This window comes from Mesoplodon bidens, assembly GCF_964165515.1.
Source record: "Mesoplodon bidens genome assembly, chromosome: 14".
Classification (NCBI taxonomy): Eukaryota; Metazoa; Chordata; class Mammalia; order Artiodactyla; family Ziphiidae; genus Mesoplodon; species Mesoplodon bidens.
Window position 1 is genome coordinate 15,729,661 of NC_138170.1, and position 26,473 is coordinate 15,756,133.

General features: G+C 40.8%; 1 protein-coding gene across 1 annotated transcript in view; it reads left to right on the forward strand.

Moving 5' to 3' along the window:
* Nucleotides 1–26,473, forward strand: part of VWA3B (von Willebrand factor A domain containing 3B) — a 217,297-nt gene that overhangs the window by 116,856 nt on the left and 73,968 nt on the right. The window contains 6 exon segments of the mRNA XM_081254147.1: nt 4,846–5,028; nt 14,310–14,437; nt 17,311–17,453; nt 23,988–24,104; nt 25,511–25,598; nt 25,678–25,834. Of these exon segments, the coding sequence (XP_081110273.1) occupies nt 4,846–5,028; nt 14,310–14,437; nt 17,311–17,453; nt 23,988–24,104; nt 25,511–25,598; nt 25,678–25,834 (816 nt within the window).

The window sequence follows — 26,473 nt, forward strand, 5'->3', positions numbered from 1 at the left end:
ACAGATATTTGTTTATGTATATTTCCTTTTAAAATACATAAATGGTAGCATATTACATGCACAATTCTGCAACTGTATTAATAAAACAATATACCTCGGAGATTGCTTAATATCATTTCATAAGGAGCTTCCTTGTTTTTTCTATAGCTGCCTACTATTCCATCACACAGCTACTTAGTCATGTCCCCCAGTGATGAATGTTTAGGTTATTTCAATCTTCCTGTTATATACAAGGTTGCAAAAGTATATATCACATATATCATTTTGCACATGTGTATCTGTAGCATAAATTCTGAGAAGTGAACTCAGTTAAAAGGTATATGTTTTGGTAGATACTGCCAGATAGCCCTTGAAGAAGATTTACCAAGTACCACTGTATCAGCAGTGTTTTGAGAAGGATTCTTGGTCTACAGTCCATCATAGACTAATGAGGGTCTGGAATCTCCCAAAATTATATAAAAAATGCACTCATACATTTCTCTGGGGAGAAGATCAGTAGCTTGCTCCCTAATTCCCAGAGGGTCTGTGGTCCACTTAACGATATGGCACTAGGGAAATGAATGAGCTGGAATCAGAAATATGCAAGTTACTGAAAAAGTGATTTATAAACTCTTATTCAGGCATTTCATATTTGTATCTGCCTTTTCCCCACAAGCAATCTACTTATTTTGCATTATTCCTCAGACTCTCTCAGAAAAACAAATGGATATTTGATATTCATGTTCTATATAGAGGACATTAAGATGTACCACTCAATCTCGATTTGTTTTTGAATTTTCACTGACTGTAGGACCTGAATATGTAAGACCAATGTCATTATTCCTGGTACTCCGCAGAATTTTCTACTTGGAAGAACACACAGAGATGCTGTTCAGGATTCAATTCCATGAACATCAGCGTGCTGCTTGTTTATTAAATGTCCAGGGCAGAATTATATAGAAGATAAGTCTTTTAATTAATCAAGTTCAAAGGGTTCTTCATGAACCTGGGATTGCTAGGTGTCCTTTGGTGGGCATCTGTAGGTGCAGATGGACACTGCAGGGCCTCTGTCAGGAGCAGCCCAGCACATCTTTGGCTGTGGTTATTTGGGGACTTCTTTGAAGTTAGGGACTCACCCTCGCAAGAATGGACGTGAGGAAGGTATCTGCACCGTTCTAAACAAAAATGGATGGATAATAAAGCCCCACGTAGGGTATGTGAGGGATGAGGGCAGGGGAAGGCACAGGGTGACCCCCTCTGCACAAACAAACCTCCTTCAGGCTGTTGGGAGAACCATCCCTGCCTTTCTTGGCACCCCAAGTTGACCTTTGTGGTGAAAGGAACATCTGGCCGCACACCTGTTTAGACTTGGGACGAGGGCACTGGGGGAGAGTGTCTCAGGTGTGCTGCTTGGCCCCATCTTAGGGACCGACAGGACCTCTGAGGGGAACAGACTAAGGACTCTTGGGCTGAGAAAGGCTTCCTCGGTGTCCTACAGACATGGCCCCCGCATTGCACAGCCCTGCGAGCTGAGCTACTATAGTAAGTGGCTGGGAAGAGTCAGGGTGACTCAGGCTCTGGTGGTGAAAGGCTTACTTCAACAAACTGAGTCTTCTTTTAAGCTGTGAGGACACCCACCAGCAAAAAGGATTCTTGGGGGCTGCAGGGTTGGGGCAGGAGGACAGGCGTGGCTCTCTTCCGTTGCAGGGATGGAGCTCCTTCTGCAATCAAGGTGCAGCCCCACCTTCTGCCCAACTCTCCACCACCACGCTGGGCACTAGAACCTCGTGCCAGTTTAGCAAACACTACCTGGGGCTGTGTGCTGGTAGGGGGCTCACAGCAATGCACATAAGAGACTTTCTCATGTTCATGCTCTCTTGAGTTGTCAGGACTGATGGAAATAAACAGCTTTAGAGCCAGAGACCTGGGTTAGAGCTCATCCCCAGCACTGCCCATCTGAATGACCCTGGGCAAGTGCCCCCGATGTGAATTTCCTCATCCGTGACTTAGAGCTAATGCTCCCTCCTCAAGGGTTGCTATGAGTGAATGAGGTGATGTTCTCGTGAATGCATTACATGGAGATTACACACACACACACACACACACACACACACACACATACACACATATATTTTTTGCCACCTGGCATGTGGAATCTTAGTTCCTCCACCAGGGATCGAACCTGTGCCCCCTGCACTGGAAGCACGGAGTCTTAACCACTGGACCACCAGGGAAGTCCCTAAACACTGGGTTTTTTTTTTTGGGGGGGTTGTTTTTGTTTTGGCATTCCACGGTTATTTACTGAGCACCTTTTATATGCCAGCTACTGCTATCAGTCTGGGATACCGTGGGGAGGAAGATAGAAAACATACCTGCCTTCAGTGAAGCTTCTGTTTTATGGTGAGATAGGCAATGAGCAAATGACTCTATGAAATAATGTCAGGTAGCGTATGAAAGATGAAAATGCTGCCCACAGTCCCTGGCACCCACACTGTTGGCACTAAATCAACGTTAGTTTCTCTCCCTTCCCAAATATCTCAGCTGTAAGTCAATGTAGGAGTAATTTCTAGCTAAAACCCTATCTATCAAATTAACAGAATTTAGGTCTAGCATCTCCGGTCTGGTATATGGGGCTGAGGAGCAGTGGCCAGGAGTCCTGTAAGAAATGAGGATAATGATAGTGCCTTCCATGGTGGGTTGTAGGGGGGATGCAGGGAGAGAGCACAAGCAGAGCCCTTAGTGCCCAGCACATGGTAAGTCCTCAAAATGGAAGCTAGGTTGAAGGAACAGCAGGCAGCAGAGAGGGCTTTGCTCTGTCCTTGAAGTTGACAAGAAGGATGGGATCAGCCCTCAGCTAGGTTAGGTTGCTGTTTGGTTAGGAACCAGCCGATGGGCAGAGGGGAGGGGAGAGAAGAGAGGAGGAGAGGTGTGGGTGGGCTTATGGGCAGGGACAGGTTCAAGGCTGGTCAGATACAGAGACTGAAGCCATGTGTAAGTGGTGGCTGGAATGAGACCAGTCTCTGGGGGACCACTCAACTGGCCATCTCCCAGTGGTGAGTCCAGAGGCCTCCCTCATCCCCCTGCCTCCCCAGGGCTCATAGAAAACGTATAGGAAGGGTTAACAGTCAAAGGATAGGAACTGGGGGTGGAGAGTGGGAACTGGCTGAAGGAGCCAGCAATTTGGGTCCATCAAAGAACGACTGAGAAACACAGAGGCAGTGGAAGCAAGACAATCAGAGGCACTTCTGAGGGTGCTCAGCTGGGTGTGGTGGTGCTGGTAGAGAGGTGGCAGGGCAGTTCATCAGTCATCTTACCTGAGAGTCGGGTCATGTTTATGGAGAGTCAGTCCTTACCAAGAGACGGTCTTTGTTGCAAATGGCGGGGAAACAAATAGTCTGGCATTGCTTCTAGTGGTAAAAACTCTTTGAATCTAGTCTTACCACTTAAGAGGTTGATGACCCTAGGAAACTTCATCCTTCTGAGCCTCAGTTTCTCCATTTTTAAGTGGAGTCCATATCCATACCTACTGTGCCAATTAGGGTTTCATGTTACTGGGAAAAAAAGCAAAAGAGCAGACGAATGATGGCTGAAACAATGGAGAGATTTATATCCCTATGGCTACGAAGCCCAGAGGAAGGTAGTCTAGGTTATACAGCTATTCAAGGACATCTCCAAGAAATAGGCTTCCTTTAATCTTTATGCTTCACTGTCTTTGTGTGTGACGTCCACCCTCATGGTTACAAAAGAGCTGCTCCACTTCTAGGCAGAGTGTCCACTTTCCAGGGGGCAGGGGTGAAAAGGGGAGGATATTAGCTCTTTTGTTAAGTCTTTGTCTTTTTTATTGCCAAAAACAATCTCTCCCTTGAGACTTCTGCTTATATCTCAATGGACAGACCTAGCCACACCTAGCTGCAAAAAAGGTGTCAGAAGATGAGTTTGTATGTGTGTATGTGTTGTGTGTGTTTGTTTGTTTTTAACTAAGTATGTTGCTACCATGAAAAGAAAACCAGGGCTCTGACAGTAAAAAGAAAAGGAGGGGCTTCCCTGGTGGTGCAGTGGTTGAGAGTCCGCCTGCCGATGCGGGGGACACGGGTTCGTGCCCCGGTCCGGGAAGATCCCACATGCCGCGGAGCGGCTGGGCCCGTGAGCCATGGCCACTGAGCCTGCGCGTCCGCAATGGAGAGGCCACAACGGTGAGAGGCCCGCATACCGCAAAAAAAAAAAAAAAAAAAAAAAGGAGAGGTAGGCAACTAGCAGTCTTTCCAAAACTCTCTCACAAGATGGTTGTGAGGATCACCTGGGATATTATGTCCCCAGCAGAGTGCCCAGCACATGGAAGGACCCTAAATCAATGTCTCTTTTTTCACTCTGTGGGAGACACATTGACCATGGTCTAGAAATTACTTTTTGGGAGTAGATGCTTTGGAAGCCACATGGAGATCTGGTGGCCTCACTCTGTAGAATCCCAATAGCCAAGGTGTATTACCCATGACCCTAATACTTTCAGTGCTCAGAAGTATAGCCCAGCACTTTAAAAGCATGGACTCTAGGCTTAGGTGCACTGAAATTGAGTAGTTTGGTTAGTCAAATATTTCTCCCAGATTTTTTCCCACCAACTGTGAGCCCTCATAGGGGAAGAGCTGAGTCATTGGTCTTAATACTCTCACTATCTGGCAGTGTTTGCTTTGTTTATTGAATTGAATTTACACCTTTCCAAGAAGTCACTGTCCACTGTATACAGGATTACTATTTGAGAATTTCACTATCTAGAACAAATACTAGGGATTTTCACGTCTTTTTTTGTTTTCTTTCTGTCTCCCTCTCTCTTTCCATCTCCCCTTTTCCCCTCAAAATGTATCATTTCAGCCACCTAAAATGGTTATAGAGCAGGCCAAAGGTTTTCAGAAAGTTCCTATTTACACCATCTCCTTCTGTTACAATGATGAGATTGCAAATGGATTTTTGAAAGAGCTTGCTTCTTTGACTGGAGGAGAGTTCCATTCTTACAGTTTCGGTTACAAGGATCCCTGTCCTCCAGAGGCTGTTCAGGTAAGAGCTTAATGGGCTGAGAAGAGAGTGTTCACTTATTTCAGCACTAATGGCTGGAGGCCCATGGATGAGACTTTAATTGGGAAAACAGCAACCACAAGGACAACTAAGTTGAGAAAATGAATCACTTAACTGAGTGTACTACAAAATGTGGTCTAAGGACATCCTGAGCTAAGGCACCTGTGACAATGCAGATTCCTGGGTCCTACTTCAGAGCTACTAAATCAGGCTCTAGGCATAGAGGCCTAGGAATCTTAATATATATTTTTTTCTATGCTTTTTATTATGGAAAGTTTCAAACAAACACAAAAGTAGGAGAGTATATGGACCATGTACCTATCAGTCAAATTTAACAATTATCAACATTTTGCCAAACTTCAGGAATCTGTATTTTTAACAAGCATCCTGGGGGTCCATACATAAAGTTTGTTAACCACTGCCTGTTTACAGACATTTGTGGGAAACTTTCAAAAAATTCAGATGTTAGGTAGTTGTCTTCTGACTTCTCAGGCTATATAACCACATGACACCTGATAAAGCAATCTATTCTAATGCACTAATGGGAGAAAGTAAATAAAATTCTATGCTCCAGTCTTCCAGTCTTGGCCTGAAGATATGCATTTCAAGAATGCCCTTGTATGGGCTTCCCTGGTGGCACAGTGGTTAAGAATCCGCCTGCCAATGCAGGAGACATGGGTTTGAGCCCTGGTTCAGGAAGATCCTCCATGCCACAGAGCAACTAAGCCCATGTGCCACAACTACTGAGCCTGTGTTCTAAAGCCTGTGAGCCACAACCACTGAGCCCGCACGCCTACAGCCTGTGCTCCGCAACAAGAGAAGCCACTGTAATGAGAAGCCCACGCACCGCAACGAAAGAGTAGTCCCCGCTTGTCACAACTAGAGAAATCCTGCACGCAGCAACAAAGACCCAACACAGCCAAATAAATAAATAAACAAATAAATAAATTTTAAAAATTCTTAAAAAAAAAAAAAAAAGAATGCCCTTCTAGAGAATGTGGTTTTTGTCTTACTGTCTGCTCTAAGGAGTGACAAACCAGAGTACTGATCAATGCTTACATGTGAGGAAACTACCAGAGTCTGGAGAATGAATCATCCAAAGGAATTGGAGGGAACAGTACTCTGAGCTCACACAAGGCAGAGAATACTGACTACTTCCATCAGTTATACTGGAAAACCTCCTAATCTTATGGGCATTGGGTAGAATTTAAAGAATGATCTTCCCTTACCAGTGGGAACAACCAAACACTGCTCCAGTTCTGTCTAGAAAATCTTAAATGCAAGACCTGAAAGGATCAGTCCATTTCCAAGGAACTTAACTGCATCTCTGAACACACCCCAAGAATAATTATAGGAAAGCAAAAATATCCACCACTCAACAAAGTAAAATCCACAATTTCTGACATCCAATCAAATAGTAGCAGGTATGCAAAGAAGCAGAAAAATACAGGTCCATAATGAGAAGAAACAAACAGAAAAATTGAAACATGTAAAACTGACTCAGATGTTAGTATTAGAGCATGAAAACAGTTATTGTAACTGTATTTGATATGTTCAAAAAGTTAGGGAGAGACATGGAAGATACAAGTAAGACACAAATCAAGCTTCTGGAGATAAAAAAGTACCATGTATGAGATAAAAAAATACATGTAATAGGATGAACAGCAGATCAGACATTGCAGAACAAAAGATTAGTAAACTTCAAGATAGGAATAGAAATATCCAAAATGTAACATAGAAAAGAAAGAATTAAAACCAAAAAAACCCAGAAAAATAGAAAACAAGGCATCAGTGAGCTGTGGAAAAATTCAAGTAGCTTAAACATATATGAAGCAATAGTGACCAGAAATTTTACAAGTTGGATTAAAACTGTATACCCACAGATCCAAGAAACTCAATGAATCCCAAGCACAATAAACATGAAGAAGACTACACCAAGTTACATCAGAATCAAACTTCTCAAAAACAGTGACAAAGAGAAAATTTTAAAAGAAGGTGAATTATGTCCAGAGGAACAAAGATAAGAATGACAGCAGATTTCTCATGAGAAACAATGCAAGTGAAGAGAGAGTGATGTGACATTTTTAAAGTCCTGAAAGAAAAACAACTGTCAGTGTAGAATCTATACACAATATATTTCAAAAAGCAAAGTTAATAAAGATATACAAAAACTGAAATAAGTCATTATCGATAAACCTGCAGTACAAGAAATGTTAAAGAGAGTACTATACGTAGAAGGAAAATCATACAAGATAGAAATACAGATCTACACTAAGGAATGAAGAGCAAAGGAAATGGTAACTGCATGGGTAAATATGTAAGTTTTTTTACTTTGTTATTTAAATCTAATTATAAATAACTGGAGGGATTTCCAGTTCCAGCAATAATGGGGTAGCCCCATTCCTCCTAGGTCCTCTGTCTTACAGCTTAAAAGCCCTGGACATAACACAACAAACAAGCAAAGGAAGACTCTGAAAAGTAGAAAGAAGGGGGTGGAATGCCTTGAGGACCTCAGAACCTAAGGAAGGACATGGCATGAGTTCTCTGGGTTTTGTTATTGTCTTCCATATACCCCAGATTGGGGCACTGCCGAAGCCTCCAACCTGGAATCCCTAACAGGCACAGACCCAAAAAATGACCCAAGAACAACCTATTTCCCCTAGCTTAGCCAAAGACCTTTTTGGCAGTACCTGCCCTACTCCAGCCATACACCAATGGGAAGACTACATCCCCTTCCCCAGGATTTCAGTGGAGCTGAACAGGGAGATGATCTTCCATTACCACCCACCTGCTCCATGGAAGGAAGTGATGGTGCTCTGATATCCCTGTCAGGTGGTATCAGTATATCTGCCCAGAGAGCTAATATTCCAGCCCCGACATGGTGGAAGCCAGTGGCAATGCTTCTCTGCTGGGGTAGTGTGAGCGAAGCTGAGTGGAAAGTTGATTCTCCAAACCCCACCAGGGAGAAGCAGGTGTGCTGCAAATCCTGTGCTAGGGTAGTATCAGAGGATTGAGAGGGAAGCTGATCATCCATCCCGCCCCACTCCAGTAGAAGTAAGCAGTGCCCTCATTCCCTAAGCAGGGTATTGTCCAAGGTGTCCAGTGGCAAGCTGAACCACTGTCCCACCAGGCAGTACTGAGACTTAACAAGGCACTGTGAGATCAGGGGCGTCACTGCTCTTCTTCACCACAGCCTTCATGGCAGAGGGATCAGCAAGGAGCTAAGCTTCCACAAACACCCAGCATCAATGAAAATGAAAAAGTAAGTGTGGGCTAGGGATAGTGACACTCCACTTTCCCCCATCCCTTGTGTCAGTGAGGCTTGGTGGGAAGCTGCCTCCACAACACCCACCAGCATAAGATAGATGAGGTAGTGTGAAATAGGACTAACCCCACAGCGGTCCTCCCCCAGTGGAGAGCTGAGCCTCTACCTCTATCCAGCATCAACAAGGTCAAAGGAGGTGTGCTATGTGGGACTACTCAGTGCTCTGTTAACTCCTACCCTTAGGAGCTCTGACTGTGAACAAAGTGGAGATAACTGTCCCATGAAAAGAGAGCTGAACTCCTGACTCTGGCCACTGTGACAGTTTGCCTTGATGAAAACAGCTGAAAAAAAAAATCACCAGATACACAGGTATGCCCAAATGAAAATGAACTTTAACTATAAAAGTTCCCAAATATATAAAACATGTTCCAGAAAAACAGGTTTACTGGAGTGAGAGGACTAGCCAGAGGGACACAGCCACAAGTGGCCCTCTCTGGGAAGCCTCTTTATCCCCATGGTCCTGAGACTCCACCTCTGTACAGAGACACCAGAGTGGGAGGGAAAAATAGGCAGGAGGGACCCAGCCCAAGCAAATTGTCCACTCCAGGAAAACCCTTTATCAATGGCTCAAAGAAAAGTTCTCAATTTGCTTAGAATGAAAACAAAAATGCACATCAAACTATGTGGAACGCAGCTAAAACAGTGTTGGGAGTGAAATTTATAGCACTAAATGCTTATGTTGGAAACAAGGAAACGTATTGAATCAACAATCTGCATTCTCACCCCAAGAAACTAGAACAAGAAGAGCAAAATAAACCCAAAGCAATCAGAAGGAAGGAAACAATGAAGATAAGAGCATAAAATCAGTGAAATTGAAAATAGTAAAACAGTAGAGAAAATCAATGAGACAAAAAGCTGTTCCTTTGAAAAAAAATTCAAGAATTTGATAAAACCTCTCAGAAGGCTGACAAAGACAAAGAGAGTAGACACAAAGCACTAACATCAGGAATGAAATAGGGGACATCACAGTAGATCTCACAATCATTAAAAGATAATAAAAGGAATACCACAAACAACTTTGCATTCATAAATTTGACAACTTAGAAAAAAAATGGACCACTTCCACAAAATCCAGCAACTACCAAAATTCAACCAAGATAAAATGGACAATGTGAATAGCACTAAAATCATAAAATAAACTGAATTTATAATTTTAAAACTTCTGAAAAATATCAAGGCTCAGATGGCTCCATGGAGAATTTTACCAAACAGTTAAAAAATAATTAAACCAATTTATTTCAAGAAATAGGAGAGGGCTTCCCTGGTGGCGCAGTGGTTGAGAGTCCGCCTGCCAATGCAGGGGACACGGGTTCATGCCCCGGTCCGGGAAGATCCCACATGCCACAGAGCGGCTGGGCCCGTGAGCCATGGCCGCTGAGCCTGCGCGTCCGGAGCCTGTGCTCTGCAACAGGAGAGGCCACGGCAGTGAGAGGCCCACGTACCACAAAAAAAAAAAAAAAAAAAAAAAAAGAAATAGGAGAGATCACTTCTTAATTCTCTTTATGAGACCAGTATTGCCTTGACACCAAAACCAGAAGATAGTATTAAAAAAAAAAGAAAAAGAAATCCACAGACCAATATACCAATGAACAACGATGCAAAAATCCTCAATAATATATTAGTAACCTGAATCCAGCAGTGTATAAAAGAATTATACATTATGACCAAGGGGGATTTTATTCAGATATACAAGGCTGGTTTGACATTAGAAAATCAGTCAGTGTAATCAAGCATATTAACTGGCTAAAGAAGAGAAATCATATGGTCATATTATTGGGCACAAATAGCCTTGACCAAATGCAACACCCATTAATAATAAAAATCTCTCAGCAAAATAGAAATAGAGGGGAACTTCTTCAACTTACATCAACTTAATACCTACGAGTAAAATCATACTTAATAGTGAAAGATTGAATAATTTCCTCCTAAGATCAAGAAAGTGGCAAAGGCATCCACTTTCACCACTCATATTTAACATACTACTGGAAGCTGTACCCATGACAACAAGGCAAGGGAATAAACAAAAGGCATACAGATAGGAAAGGAAGAAAGAGACCTGTCCCTATTTGCTTGTAACATGTTTTCTACACATAAAACCCCAAGGAGCTAAAAAACAAAACAAAACTCCTAGAACTATTAAGTGAGTTCGGCAAGGCCACTGGTTACAAGATCAGCACACAAAATTCAATCACATTTTGAGAAGTCAAAATTAAATATTCAATATTATTTACAATTGCTCCAAAGAATATGAAATACTTAGATATACATTTTTAAAATATGTACAGGATTTCTATGCTGAAAATTACAAAAGGCTGAAGAAAGAAATCAAAGAAAACCTAAATAAATGGACAGGCATATACCTTCTTCATGGATTGGATGACTGAACATATTAGAGATCTATTTGATTTATAGATTTAATTCAATTCCTGTCAAAATCCCAGAAAGGTTTTTTACAGACATGGTCAAGCTTATTCTAAAATCTATATGGCAAGTCACAGGCCCTAGAAAACCCTACAAATCTTGAAAAAGAAGAATAAAGTGGGAGAAATAATTGAAGTATTAAGGCTTACAGTGTAGCTGCGTTAGTTAAGGCAGTATGGCTTTGGTGGAGAAACAGACACCTAGACTAATGGATAGAGTATAGAACCCAGAAGTATACCCACACAGTATGCCAAACTGATTTTTGACAAAGGTACAAAAGCAATTCAATGGGGGAAGGAGAGCCTTTTCAAAAAATGGTTGGAGCAATTGGACATTCATAGACAAAATAGTGAACCTCAACCTGAACCTCAACCTAAACCTCACCCTTCATGCAAATATTAATTCAAAATGGATTATGGCCTTAAATGTAAAACATAAAACTATAAAAATTCTGGAAAGAAATATGGAAGAAAAGCTCAAGGACCTTGGGCTAGGCAAAGAATTTTTAGTCTTGAGACCAAAAGCATGATCCATAAAAGAAAAGATTGATAAATTGGACCTCATCAAAAATAAAACCTTTTGCTTTGCAAAAGACCCTGTTAACAGGATGAAAAGACTGGGAGTGTCTGCTGTTCCCTTGGGAGAAACTGGGTGAAGAGTACATGGGATCTCCCTGTATTATTTATTACAGCTGCATGAAATCTACAGTTATTTAATTTTAAAAAGGCAATTTACTGGTAAAGCAAAAAATAATAATAAATTCAACATCTAGTGATAAACTGCTCAAAAGACACAAATTACCAAAACTCTCTCAAGAAGAAATAGATAACCTGAACGGCCTTACATCTATTTAAGAAGTTGAATTTGTAGTTAAAAACTTTTATGCATAGAAGCCTCCTGGCCCAGATTGCTTTACTGCTGATTTACATCAAACATTTAAAGGAGAAAATAATATCAGTTCTACACAAACTCTTCTAGGAAAGTGAAAGGAGGGAATACTTTCATATGAGGCAAGCATTAACCTGATACCAGACCCTCACAAATACAATCAGACAAGAAACTTATCGGCTAATATTCCTTACGCATACAGAAGTCGAATGCGTAATGACCAAGTTGGGTTTATCCCAGAAATGCAAGTTTTGTTTAACATTTGAAAATTGATATACAATTCACCAAATTAACATACTTTATTAAAAAATTTACAGTCATCTCAATTTATGCAGAAAAAGTTTTGACAAAATCCAACACACTTTTCTAATGAAAGCTCTCAGCAAAATATGAACAGAACAGACTTCCTCATTCTGTTAAATGGCACTTAGGAAAAACCTACAGCTAACACCATACTCTAATAGTAAAAGATTGTACGGTTTCCCCCTCATATCAGTAAAATGACAAGGTTGTCTGCTTTCACCACTCCTATTCAACAGTGTAATGGAAATTCTAGTTAGCCCAATAAACCAGAGGGCAGGAAAACCATCCAGAATGGAAAGGATGAAGTAAAACAGTCTTTATTTTCATTCAACGTGGTTATGTATGTAGAAAATCCAGTGGAATATACAAAAATGCTGCTGGAACTAATCAGTGAATTTAGCAAGATTGTAGAATACAAGGTCAACATACAAAAATGAATTTTGTTTCTACGTATTAGCAAAGAAAAATAAAAATTGAAATAAAAGTTATCATTTACAATAGCATCAAAAATACGAAACATGTAGGGACAAATTTGTCAAAATATGTGAAAGGGCCTGTATACTGAAAACTACAAAACATTGCTGAGGGATGTATCTTGTTTATGGGTCAGAAGATATCACAGTGTTAATATGTGCATTCTCTCTCAGTTGATCTTTAGATTCATCACAATCCCAATCAAAATCTCAGCAGACCTTTTAAATTAAAAATTGACAAACTAATTCCATGGAAACTTTGAAAAAGAAAATCAAAGTTGGAGGACTAATACTACCTGATCTCAAGACATATAAAGCTGTAGTTATCAAGACAGGGTGGTATTAGTGTAAAGATAGATATATAGATCAGCAGAACAGAATAGCAAAACCAGAAATAGACTGATACATATGTAGACAACTGATTTTCAACAAAGATGCAAAGGCAATTCAGTGGGAAAAGGATATAGCTTTTATTCCCCCCCAAAATGGTGTTGGAACAATTGGACAAAATAAACACAATTTCCTCCATACATCATGCTGTATTCAAAAATTAATATGATACATGGATCAAAATGATACATGGATCCAAATGTAAAATCTAGGTCTTTTTCCAAGTAAAGGAGAACATATGAAAAACCCTTTGAGACAGTGTGTTAGCCCCCAAAAAATTTTTAATAGGATATCAAAAGCATAGTCTCTTTAAGAACAAACTGATAAATTTGAGTTGATCAAAATTAAAAGCTTGTCTTTAAAAAACAATGCTAAGATAATGAAAAGACAAGTTGTAGACTGGGAGAAAATGTTTTCAAATTGTATATCTAATAAAGGACTAGTATCCAGAACATATAAAGGTCTCTCAAAACTCAAAGAAACAAAAAATGAGCAAAAGATTTGGACAGACACTTCATCAAAGAAGATATATGCATGGCAAACAAGATCATGAAAAGATGGTTAACATCATTCGTCATTAGGGAAATACACATTAACCATGATGAGATACCACTACACAGCTATTAGAATGGCTAAAATTAAGACAACTGACCTCATCAAGTGTTTGCAATTATATGAAGGAACTAGAACTCTCATTCATTACTGGAGGGAATGTAAACTAGTACAACCATTCTGGAAAAGTTTGATAGTTTTTCTAAAAGTACAACATCACCAGCCATATGATCCAACCATTCCATTCCTATTTATTTACCCAAGAGAAATGAAAGCAGACGTCCATACAAAGACTTGTGCACAAATGTTCACGGCTTTAGTATTTATAATAGCCCAAACCTGGAAACTCAAATGTCCGTCCACAGGTGACTAAATTTTGAATTCGGTATGTAATAGAATACTACTCAGCCATAAAAATGAATGTACTACTGATTTATGCTACATCATGGGTGAATCTCAAAATAATTATAAAAGTAAAGCAAGCTAGACCAAAAAAGGAGTATATACTATATGAGTCCATTTAAATAAACTTCCAGAAAGTCGAAACTAATATTATATAATGACAGAAAGGAGATGAGTAGTTGGTTGGGGGAAGAGAGGTTTTGAGGCAAAGGAAAGGTAGATTTACAGTGGGAAACTAGGAGCCTTTCGGGGGTAATGGATATGTTTATTATCTTCATTGCAGTGATGACTTCACAGGTATGAATGTCAAAACTATTCAAATGGCACACTTCACGTACATTCAGTTTATTATAAATGAATTATACCTCAATTGGGCTGTCTAAAAAAGGAATAATATAAGAACTACATGAAATTCCTTAGATTCTTCTTTTCCTGATACAGTTCATTTTCTGTTAGAAAAGTTTGAAATCTGAACTCTAATCTCGTAATGCATTAACTTATTTTGGCATAATGAAGATCTGACTCTTTTAATTAAGGAAATGGAGCAGGGACGCAGTGACCTGGAGAAGGTACAAGACCTTTACACGGAGTCCTTGGTCATGGACTGGTGGTACAACGGGGAAAAAGATGGAGACAAGTGAGCACAGCAGAGCTCCCACTTCCCCATCACAGGGGGTCCTTTAGGATGCTCTGCTGGATCTCTTTGCCACTTCTTTCTGCAATGCTTTGTGAGATTTAAAGAATCACATAGTATGATTACGTTAGGATTTTTGTTTAAGCAAAGGGAACTCATAATCTAGTAAATTAATAATGATTGGCGGACTTTCCTGGTGGTGCAGTGGTTAAGAATCCGCCTGCCAATGTAGGAGACACGGGTTCGAGCCCTGGTCTGAGAATATCCCACATGCCACGGAGTAACTAAGCCCATGTGCCACAACTACTGAGCCTGCGCTCCAGAGCCCACGAGCCACAACTACCGAGGCCGCGTGCCACAACTACTGAAGCCCACGTGCCTAGAGCCCGTGCTCCGCAACAAGAGAAGCCAGCGCAATGAGAAGCCTGCGCACCGCAATGAAGAGTAGCCCCCACTCACCACAACTAGAGAAAGCCCGGGCACAGCAACGAAGACCCAACGCAGCCAAAAATAAAAATAAATAAATTTTTAATATATTAAAAAAATAATAATGATTGGCTTAGAGAGGCCACATAGTCATCCTTATATGTAGATTCTGAAACCCTTGCATGGGCCCTAAGGATGTCTCATTTCCACCCAGTGTGGACAGTATCCCCCACCAACTGAAGCAGTGACAGAGCAGAGCAGAAGTGCTGTGTCATGAAGGAGATCTGACTCAGGGTCAGGAGGTCAAGGTCCAGACTTCACTCTGTGTGACCTTGGTGGATCTCCATATGGTCCATTGCCATGGGTCTCAGTTTCCTCATCTTTAAAATGATGTCTGTGGTGGTAGGATTTGGGATAGATGATTCCTCAGATCTTTTCCCATCCTGTATTCTAATATGTTTATTTTGGGGGGGGGTTTGTTTGGTTGGTTGGTTTGGGGGTTTTTTGGCCGTGCCACATGGCTTGTGGGATCTTAGTTCCCCAACCAGGGATTGAACCTGGGCCTTCGGCAGTGAGGGCGCAGAGTCCTAACCACTGGACCGCCAGGGAATTCCCTCTAATATGTTTCTAACTAGTAGTTCTTAAATAAAGATCAAAACCACCCTAACAAACACTCAGAAAACGTGTCAAATCTTATTTAAATGATTTCACATTGTACACATATTCAAGCGTCACAGCTTCATATAAATACCCCATCAGGAGGATGTCTTTTTATTTAAAAGAGGGATAGCAAAATGGAAAGAAGTTGAAAATACATATTAATCAGGATTTCTCCTTCTTCGAAATTTATTGTCTTCCTCTTAGCAAACTAAGCATTTAATATGGGCTGGGGGCAGGGCATGAGCATGGAATCAGTAAAAAGATAAACGTTATACCAAGGCATCTCTTATAATGAGATTTTACAGCATTACTTTTTAAAAATTTGTTTGGGAAAGCTTAGATACATCTCCTAAATCTGGAGAGTTTAAGCAAATAAACTAAGAAATAAATGAGCAGCACATCAGTGTCAATTATCTTCTCTATACTTTCAGCTAGTACCTTACCTGTCTTCTTCCCCTTGCTTAATCAAACTAAAAAATCTCAGGACAACATGACCAGCTATTGCTTGGAAGTTGGTTTGGTCAGTTGACTGTATCTGCTATTGATTGACTAGTAGATGTATTCTTGATTTTTTTATATGTATATATGTTTTAGGGGCTATAAGGAGCAGGTTCTAGAGTCATGCAGAGGACTATTTTAATCCAGGCTTCCAACATGTTACATTACATGTTAGTAACTTTGGGCAAGCTACTTAACCTCACTGAGCCTCAACTTCCTCATCTATAAGAGGGGAATAATGGTCATCATAGGGTTGTTGGGTGGATTAAATGAGGGCATACCTGGCACATAATAAGAGCTCTGAATTAATATAAAGAAAAGAGTAAAATGCAGTGCCTCATTCTATAGATATTATGCTTCTGTACTTCCTTATAACATATCGTTAGGAAAAGTTAATTCGCCTACCTAGCTGTGGTTGAAAACAGATTGTTTGAGTTTTTTACCAGGTGGAATAAATGTTACAGCCTCCAAATCTCATCTCCCTTCTTTCTTTTTTCAAACATTTACTGAGTACAAATCATACGCCAGGTGAACTGGGGTGCACAGATGAATGTAAGCCTGGGCGCTTGTCACAGGATGCAGTGTGGTGGGGCATCATGGGACACTGGGCGGGTGCTCCGTGGAGATGGACTTGGAGGGGGAGGTGAAGGAAGGAGGGCGTGCTTTACAGTGTTGGAGCAGGAGGTTGTTCTGGAAACTCCTTTCTGTGGCTGCTGTGTTCAGAGTGTCAGAGAAGGTGTGTCTGGGAAAATATTTAGGAATTTTGGGGGATCCCTCCTGGCCCGAGATCTTCAACAGTATGTTTTGCCATGATCTGGTGCTGGCAGAGGGTTCAAGGCAGGGGTTTCCCTTCTCTGGCTTTTATAAGAGCTAGCTGTTCAACCCTTTAGTTAGAGAAAAGGGTTTCTATAATGCTTTCTGCTTTACAACAGACTCTGGAGTTAATCCTCTCATCAGCTCCATGCTGTTAGGGCCCAGCTGATGTTTCCTTCAGTTTGAGGGTGAGGGAAGTGATGAAATTTAGAGGATTGAGCAACTGCACTTAGTCACTTAGCTGGGAAGGAACAAAGCTGTGGTGTGAGCCAGGGCTGGGCTCCTGTCCACTCTTCTGCGGGGGCAGAGATAAATGACTATTCTTATTTTAACCAAATACAAGGGGAGAGACTCACTTCTTAAGCTTGCAGCATTCAACACGATTGTATTGATCTAACTCTGCCTTCTTGATGGAAATTTTGTTTCCCCCTCCTTTTTTTTTTCTTTCATCTTCTTTGTCTACTTTTTATCTAAAACAGGCATCAAAAAGAAATCTGTTCCATTGTTTCAACCCCAGAAAAATGTGCAAAATCTCACACTGATGTCGAATCAACACGAATGTCGAAAGTACCAGGGGACCTGTCAAGTCAAAAGATTCAGAAAAAGAAAGTCCTCCATGCAGGTATCAGTGAACAAAATGGTTTGACTCTCATTACTAGTTTTCCTTCAATGCAAGAAGGTAGAATAAAGCTAAAGCCCCATAATATTTTTAAAGAAGACTAAACCTGTGTTTTTTTAATTGAAATTTTTATCGAAGTGATTATACATTCACATGCAGTTATGAGAAATAATACAGAGAGCTCCCGTATATCTGCTCTTCACCCAGCTTCCCCCAACGGTAACATCTTGAAAAAATAGTACAATTTTGCAACCAGGAGATCGACATTGATACAATCCACGATCTTACTCAGATTGCCCCAGTTTTACATGTGTTCATTTATGTGTGTGTGTGTGTGTGTACTTGTATATGATTTTATCATACATGGTTTCATATTTCCACCATCACAGTCAAGATACAAAACATCTCCATCACCACAGGAATCCCTGGCATTGCTCTTTTATAACCACAGCCATCTCCCTCTGACACCCTTTCCCAACTCTTGGGAACCACTAAGTTCTCCATCTCTAAAATGTTGTCATTTCAAAAATGTTATATAAAATGGAATTATACAGCATATAACCTCTGGGTTTTGGCTTTTTTCACTCAACATATTTTCCTTGGGATTCATCCAGATTTTTGGCGGGTATCAACAGTTCAATCCTTTTCATTACAGAGTAGTATCCTGTGATATGGATGTACCGGAGTTGGTTTAACCATTCATCTGTTGAAGGACATCTGGGTTGTTTCCAGTTTGGGGCTATCACGAATACAGCAGTTATAAACATTTTTGTACAGGTTTTATGTGAACATACTTTTTCATTTCTTTAAGATAAAGCCCAAGGGTGCCATTGCTGAGTCGTATAGTATTGAATGTTTAGTTTTATAAGAAACTGCCAGACTATTTGCTGGAGTGGCTGTGCCATTTTAAATTATCACAGCAAAGAATGAGTGATTCAGTTTCTCCACATTCTCACCAGAACTTGGTATTGATTGTCGCTATTTTCTATTTTAACTGTTCTGATAGGTGTGTAACATCTGAAGGTGGTTTTTACTTGCATTCCCCTAATGACTTAGTGATACTGAACATCTTTTTATGTGCTCATTCACAATATATCCTCTTCAGTGAAATAAATATCCTCTTCCATATATCCTTTTCAGTGAAATGTCTGTGCCCATGTGCTTTGCCCATTTTCTACGTGGATCGTTTTTTTTTTTTTTTTTTTCTTTTTGTGGTATGCGGGCCTCTCACTGTTGTGGCCTCTCCCGTTGCGGAGCACAGGCTCCGGATGCGCAGGCCCAGCGGCCATGGCTCACGGGCCCAGCCGCTCCGCGGCATATGGGATCCTCCCAGACTGGGGCACGAACCCATATCCCCTGCATCGGCAGGTGGACTCTCAACCACTGCGCCACCAGGGAGGCCCGATCGTTTGTTTTTTATTGGTGAATTTTGAGAGTTCTTCATGTATTCTAGATACTAGGTCTTTATCAGATATGTCATTTGCAAATGTTTTCTCCCAGTCTGTAGCTTGTCTTTTCATCCTTTAATTAGGGTCTTTGGCCAAGCAAAAGCTTTTCATTTTGATAAGATCCAATTTATCAGTCTTTCCTTTATGGATCATGGTTTTGGTGTCAAATCTAAGAACTCTTTCCCTAACCCTAATTCCTGAAGATTAGGTTTTATGTTTTTTCCTACAGATTTTGTAGGTTTATATTTCACGTTTAAGTCCATGATTCACTTGAGTTAATTTTTGTATAAGGTGTGAGTTTTAGATCAAGGTTTTTTATGTTTGTTTGTTTGTTGTTTGGCCTATAGATGTTGCTTCGGCAGCATTTGTTGAAAAGGCTATACTTACTCCATTGAATTAATTTTGCACCTTTGCCAAAGATCATCTGGGCATATCTGCATGGGTTAAATCTAGATTATATGTTCTGTTTCAGTGATCTATGTATATATCTCTCCACATAGATCACTGATCAATGTCTTCATTAATGTAACTACAAGGTAAGCTTTAATATCAGATACAGTGATTCTTCCAACTTTATTTTTCTTCTGCAAAATTATTTTAGCTATTCTAGGGCCTGAAATTTCTGCTTAAATTTTAGAATATGTTTGTCTCTGTTTACTAAAAAACCTCTCAGATTTTGATAGGAATTGCATTAAACCTGTACATCAATTTGGGAACAACTGACATCTCTACAAGGTTGATTCATCCAGCCTCTGAATGTGGCATGACCCATGAACATGACCCCTGACTGTGACCATGTATTTAAATCTTCTTTGACGTCTTACAAGCAGCATTTTGTAATTTTCAGCTTACACATTCTGTACATATTTTGTTAAGTATATACCTAATTATTTCATTTTAGTATTTGGAACAATTACAAATGGTATTGGTTTTTTAATATAGGTTGCTGTATGTTCATTGTTAGTGTATCAACATGTGATTGATTTTGTGTGTTGATCCCATAATGAACAACCTTACAGAACTCACTTAATGATGCTAAGAGTTTTTTGGGTTTTGTGGGTGTTTTTTTAAAAAATTTTGGTGTGTGTGTGTGTGAATTCCTTACTGTTTTCACATATACAATATGTTATCTGCAAATTTGGACAGTTTTATCTTCTTTTCCAGTCTTTCTGGCTTTATCTCTTTTTCTTGCCTTGTTGGCAGAAGCTAGAACTTCCAGCACTATGTTTAATAAGGGTGATGAGAGTGGGCATCCTTGCCTTTATCCTGGTCTTAAGGGGGAAAGATACTCAATCTTTCACCAGTAAATATGATTTTAGCTGTAGGTTTATTGTAGATATTCTTTATCAAGTTGAGGAAGTTCCCCTCATTCCCAGTTTTCTGAGAGTTTTTATCATGAACTGGTACTGGATTTTGTCAAATGCCCTTTCTGTATCAAATGATATATCATATGGTTTTTCTTCTTTAGTCTATTGATATGATGGTGGATTACATTGATTGCTTGAAATGTTGAAGCAGCCTTGTATGTCTGGGATATCTTCCACTTGGCCTTAGTGTTTATTTGCAGTGCTTTTGAGTGTATCTCTTTGTATGGTTTCTCTGGGTATAACAGCATATAAATATAACTTATAACGCTCTTCTGGTATCAACATTTTACCACTTTTTGTCAGTGTGGACATCTTACTTCGATTTAGGTTTCTTTGCCTTCCCCAGTTTTAAATATCATTGTCTTGAGTATCAGGTGATACTACAATTTTTATTTAAATCATCAAATATGATTTCTAAATCTCAAGAGGAAAGGATAATCTATTGTATTTCCCATATTTTTGCTCTCTTTTGTTCTTTCTTCCTTCCTGATTCTCCAAAATTCCTTCTTTTATCATTTCCTGTCTGTTTGAGGAACTTCCTGTGTTCAGTCTTTAAAGGTAGGTCTGCTAGCCACAATTCTTTTTTATTTTTTCTTTGTCTAGGAATGTTTTTATTTTCTCTTCGTTCCTGAAGGACATTTTTGCCATATTCAGAATTTGCAGTTGATTGTACTTTCCTGTCTGTAGTTGAAAAACATAGTGCCTCTTCCTCGGGCCTCCTACTTTTTAAATGTGAAATTTGCTGTTGTTCAAACTGGTGCTTCCCTCTAGGTACTGGGTCCTTCCTCTCTGGCTTGCTTTAAAATTTTTTTCTTTGTCTCGAATTTTCAGTGTTTAACTATAACGCATCTTGGCATGGATTTCCTTGGGTTTACTCTGTTTGGGGTTTGCACAGCTTCTTGATTTGTATGTTGTATCTTTCACCAAATTGGGGAAGTTTTCGTCTATTACTTCTTCAAATGGTCTCTCAGTCCCACTTTTTTCCTCCCTGTCTTGGGACTCTGATAATATGAATGTTGGGTATTTTGCTATTATTCTACAGGTCCCTGAGGCTTTGTTTATCTTTTCTTATTGTATTTTCTCTCTGTTGTTAAAATTGGCTGAATTCTATTTTTATGTCCCCAGAGTTCTCTGATACTGCCCTCTGCCATTTTCACTCTACCATGGAGCTCATCCAACAAATTTTTTAAATTTCTCTTATTTTATTTTTCAGTTCTACAATTTCCACTTGGAAACGTTTATAACTTCAGTTTCTTAGCTGAGATTTTCTATTTGTTTATTTGTTTCAAGAGAACTTGTAATTAATTGCTGAAACATGTTTCTGACATGCTTTGAGATCCTTGTCAGGTAATTCCAGCTTCTGGCTCATCATGGTATTGGCATCATTTGATTGTTTTTTCTCTATCAAGGTGTGATTTTCTTTATTCCTGCTATGATGGATGATTTTTTTACAGTATCCTGAATGTTTTGTCTATTATGTTAGGGACTCTGGATGCTGTGTAAATCTTTTATTTTAGGAAGCAGTTGTCCTGTTTAAAATTAGCCCATAGGTCATGACCTGCTCTTGTGGGTTGTGGTTCCAGTGGTAATTTCATTTTCACAGCCTTTGTGGTGCTATTTTGGTGCTTGTTTTCCTGGTGTCACTGGGGCTCCTACTGGTGCTGCCTGAGGGAACAGAGGAGTATCCCAGGCCAGGATGCTGGATGCCTCTCAGTGGAGGAAGGTTGTGGTGGCTTCCCCTGCCACACACACACTGTCTCTTGTGTGTCCCCATGTCTCTGGGCAGGAGAAGAGAGCCTCAACCCTATAGGGGCCAAGAGGCATTGGCTGAAGCTTGGTCCCTCTTGCATGATCTGTCCATTTGCCCTGGTGTCTCTGTCTTAAGCCCATGGGGACAAAGAGGATTCCCATACTGGGCCACTTGTGCAGCAGCATCCCTTCTGCCTGTCTTGCCTGCCCATTCCAGTAAACGTGACTTTTGCTAGAAATGCTACTTGCCACTCATCCTGAACATTTTAATGGCCTTTTGTCATTTGTACCATGTCACTTAGATTTGGGATTGTTGCTGTTGGTAGGCATCCCTGTGCTGAGTTTTTATTCCGTTTCAATTTTTAATTTAGAAGAGTGATGAAATGTGGTGACTGACTGTACAGAGCTGGGGGAGTAGTTAAATGCTTGAATCCACTGCCAGATCAATATACTTTTACTCATTATTTGCAAAGTTTGGGAATAGTACAATTGTTATGTTTGGGGACTTCGGGAGCTAAATTTCATTTTCATTTGGACACACCTCTTGTTTTTGCCCAGCGATTTTGATCAAGGTGGCCTGCCAGTGTAGTCAGGGGCAGGAGTTCAACTCTCCTATGTGGATCATTCATCTCTTTTGCTCACAGACATAGCTCCTGAGAAAATTTATCCTTCTTAATTCCTTGTTACAGAGGCAACCAAAACAGGAATCACCCTGTTTGTTGCCTAGGAAAACAAATAACACATAGCACACTCCTAACTCCATGCATGGAGACTACTGGTGTTATCTTCCTGTGCAAAAGATAGACAATGCAGGGCTTCCCTGGTGGCGCAGTGGTTGAAAGTCTGCCTGCCGATGCAGGAGACACGGGTTCGTGCCCCGGTTCGGGAAGGTCCCACATGCTGCGGAGTGGCTGGGCCCATGAGCCATGGCCGCTGAGCCTGCGCATCTGGAGCCTGTGCTCCGCAACGGGAGAGGCCAGAGTAGTGAGAGGCCCGCGTACTGAAAAAAAAAAAAAAAAAAAAGATAGACAATGCAGATTATTAGCTAATTTTCACTCTAATTGTCTAATTTCTTGTAAGAGAGGGTAAGTCCCTTCTTGTCGAAAATAGGACGCATTTCATTTGTGAATACTACATAATGCCTTGGTACTACAGAAGGCATCCTGGTCGTGAAGTACAGAACACATTTACAATTAGTGTGGTTTCTGTGACCACATGGGAAGAGTAATCAACATGTCTTGGTACAAACTTATTATACTCTAAAGCACACAGATTCAATGTCAGAATTTGATAAGTGTCTACTTGCTAGTTGAAAGGACCCAACAGAGGGTAGAAAATAACATAAATAAAGGCTTAGACAGCAACTGTGGTCAGCAGAGTTTATAAAATGAACTACGGAGATGTCCTGCTCTAAACCCTGCAAGCTGTGAATGTGATGGGGCATCACTCCCATGATTCTGGGAGTGATAAGAGTGTTATGTGACCTCGGCCAGGTTCTCTAGGAGAGCCCAGTGTACTCATGTGAGCCCCTGAAAGCAGGGTCTTTTACCAGCTGGTGGCAGAAGAGAAAGTCAGAGAGATTTGGGGCATGGGGGCACCAGTGTGCCATTGTTGGCTTGAAGATAGAGGGGGCCCATAAGTAGGAATGGGGGTGCTTAAGGAGCTGAGACAGGACCCCAGCTGACAGCCAGCAAGGAAGTGGGACCTCAGTCCTGCAACTGCAAGGAAATAAATTCTGCCAACAACCTGAATGAGCTCGGAAACAAATTTCTCTCCAAGAGGGGCAGAGTTTGAACTCAGATCAGTGGAACAAGCCATTACCGCAGCATTTACTTGGTGGCAGTACTGTCCCCCTGAGGGTTGGGAGACTGAACCTGCTTTCTTTTTAAAGGATCCAAGAATGTAGTTGCATCTCATGAAATACCTCCTTCCAACCCACATTCCTTTTACCCTTCTCCCTGTGGTACCCACAGAACCAACTAAAACCAGCCTACTCAGGAGCCAGCTGTCCACCCTCAGGAGCTCAGCTTGCGGTGAGAGGAAGGACGGCCTTTCCAATTCCAGCAGCTGGAACACTCCAAGTGACAGAGGCAAGCCAGCAAGGGTCTCTATGTCGGGAAGCCCAGGGTGGTCTCCTCTCCCCAGTGTGTCTGCTCCTGAAAGAGCTGGGTAGAGGTACTTTGGGGGGAAACAAATCATTTTTAAGTGAGTCCAGAGAGCTTCCACTTCAAAGGACTCCCTTGTAAATCAGGTCGTCTTGCTTTAGTGAACTGGATTTTCTTAAGGTCAGACTTGCATATATGGTGCCTGGGTGTTTAATATACCCGTGGCTCGTATAACCGCGGCACTGGTGGTGATGCTTGCTGTCACTCCGTGGTTTGAATGTGAAAACCTAATACTTCATAGTTGGTTTATTTTCTTCCCCTCATTCACAGGTGGCGCCATCCGACAAGCCCCTCTCTGATCCATATTGTCAGCCTTTTGGGGGCTAAATGTGAGGAAAATGAGACTTTTCCACTCAATTGTTATGACTATTGATAATATCATTATTCTTAAAACAGTAAATTTTAAGAGTAAATTTCCTAAAAGTTTAATTCCTGTAGCACTTTTCCCTATCTTTCAAAGAGTTGATAAATAATAAACCCCCAGCTAAACACACACATCCACACAAGCCCCTAAGTAGTAGGAAGCACCTGAGGGAAAATTTACACCTGTTGTTACTGAGCCATAGCTTAATCAAACCTTGTGTTCTTCAGTGCTGATCCGTGTGATGCCTTTTCCTCTGTTTCAGTTAACCTGCCCTATTTCCTAAATCTGCTACGTGCATAGTCCTTTAAGGGGCTTATCCCATGATGATTGGGATATGACTTCTTAGGCATTTAACTAGCTCACTCCCAAACACCCCTTCCTTCTACATGCTGCTGATTCAACTAGCTCATATCCCTTTTCATTTATGAATCCAAGCTTCTATAAGGATATGCATTAAAAACTCCAAATAATAATTTGAAAATATGAACTTATAATGAAACAGGGCCTAGTAGGGATTTTGGGTTTCTGCACAGAGCTGAGGAATTACAGAATAAGCTATCGAAACCTGAAATGTTGAACAAGGCTCTCCTGTGTAATTTGGGGGAAGTCTAATGAGGGCCACATTGAACAATTATTGGTTCATGGTATTCTTACTTGACATTTTAAAAATATGTTTTCTGGAGAATGAGTATGTCTCATCCTTTTATGGAGAGAGATCTCAATGGGTATGGGGTGAGATAGATTAGCAAAGCAATGAGAGTACCCTATTTACTCTTGCATTGGTCTTTAGTGTCCATTGCAAATGAATCTTACCTAGAACCTCCTCTGACAGATCAGTTCTGGGAAAAATAGTCCATTTATTAGCCCTCAGTCACAACTGAACTCAGAGATAAGTGTGATCCTTTTGCATTTTGATATAAACCCCATATAAGAGGAAATTATACAGCTGCCATTTCCCTTTCCACAGAAATGGGCATCCTGCTGACAAATGAGTTTCCAGATGACAAGTCATTAGAAAGACTGACTAGCGAAGGAAGCCAAGTTTATCACCAAGAGTGAGTAATTTTACTGGGACAGTTTTGTTGTGTTTTTGTTTGATATAAGTTTTAAAACGTCACAGTCTCGTGTTCTTAGTTCTGCAGGAATGTCTTCAGCAAACTGGCTCAAGATCCATGGCTTGGTGGCCAAGAAGCTCACCATCATGGATGCTTTGTCCATGACCACCATCCCTCACAGCCCCACCTACGTCCTCGTTCTGGACAAGCATGTCGTTTCCAAGGTCTTTGATAAGGTAAAACTGATTTTCTATATGTCCCTGCTTGATATAGTTTTCATTTCCTGCCTAAATAGTCATCCACTTGACATCTTGTACAGAAATGTATTTCAGCCATTGGGAAAAAATTATTTGCAAAGGCAGTAAAAAGGAGAGAGAGAAGCTCTTAAGCATTTTTGCTTCTAAACTGAGAAGAACAATTTCTTCTTTGTTGGGTTGGCAGTTCATGGCTCGTTGCTGATGGGTGGCATTGTGGAGCTGCAGAAATGTCTGAAAAGCCTCTAGGTCAGAGTCATGAGTCACGAGTGAATATCAGTCTGTATCAAAGGACAGGGAGAGCTTGTGAGAGATTTTGTCCATCCTTTGCTTACCTTCTCTTCCTAAATACAGTGGCATCTTTTCCATCATAAAAGTCTCCAAAGGAAAAAGTCAGAAAGAGGTAGGGAGAGAGACACAGAGACAAAGATACAGAAAAAGAGAGAGATTGAGAGAGAGGATCGGGAGTGAGCCAGAGCACAAGAGCCATGAGAAAGTGAGAGTCATGTCCTGGAAGGAGAAAAAAAGTTTCCGGTAGGAGGGCGCAAGTTGGGGTTAACTGTGGAGGAAAGCCAAGCACTGTAAAGTTTGCCTTGAATTGGGCAACTGGAAAGTCCTTGC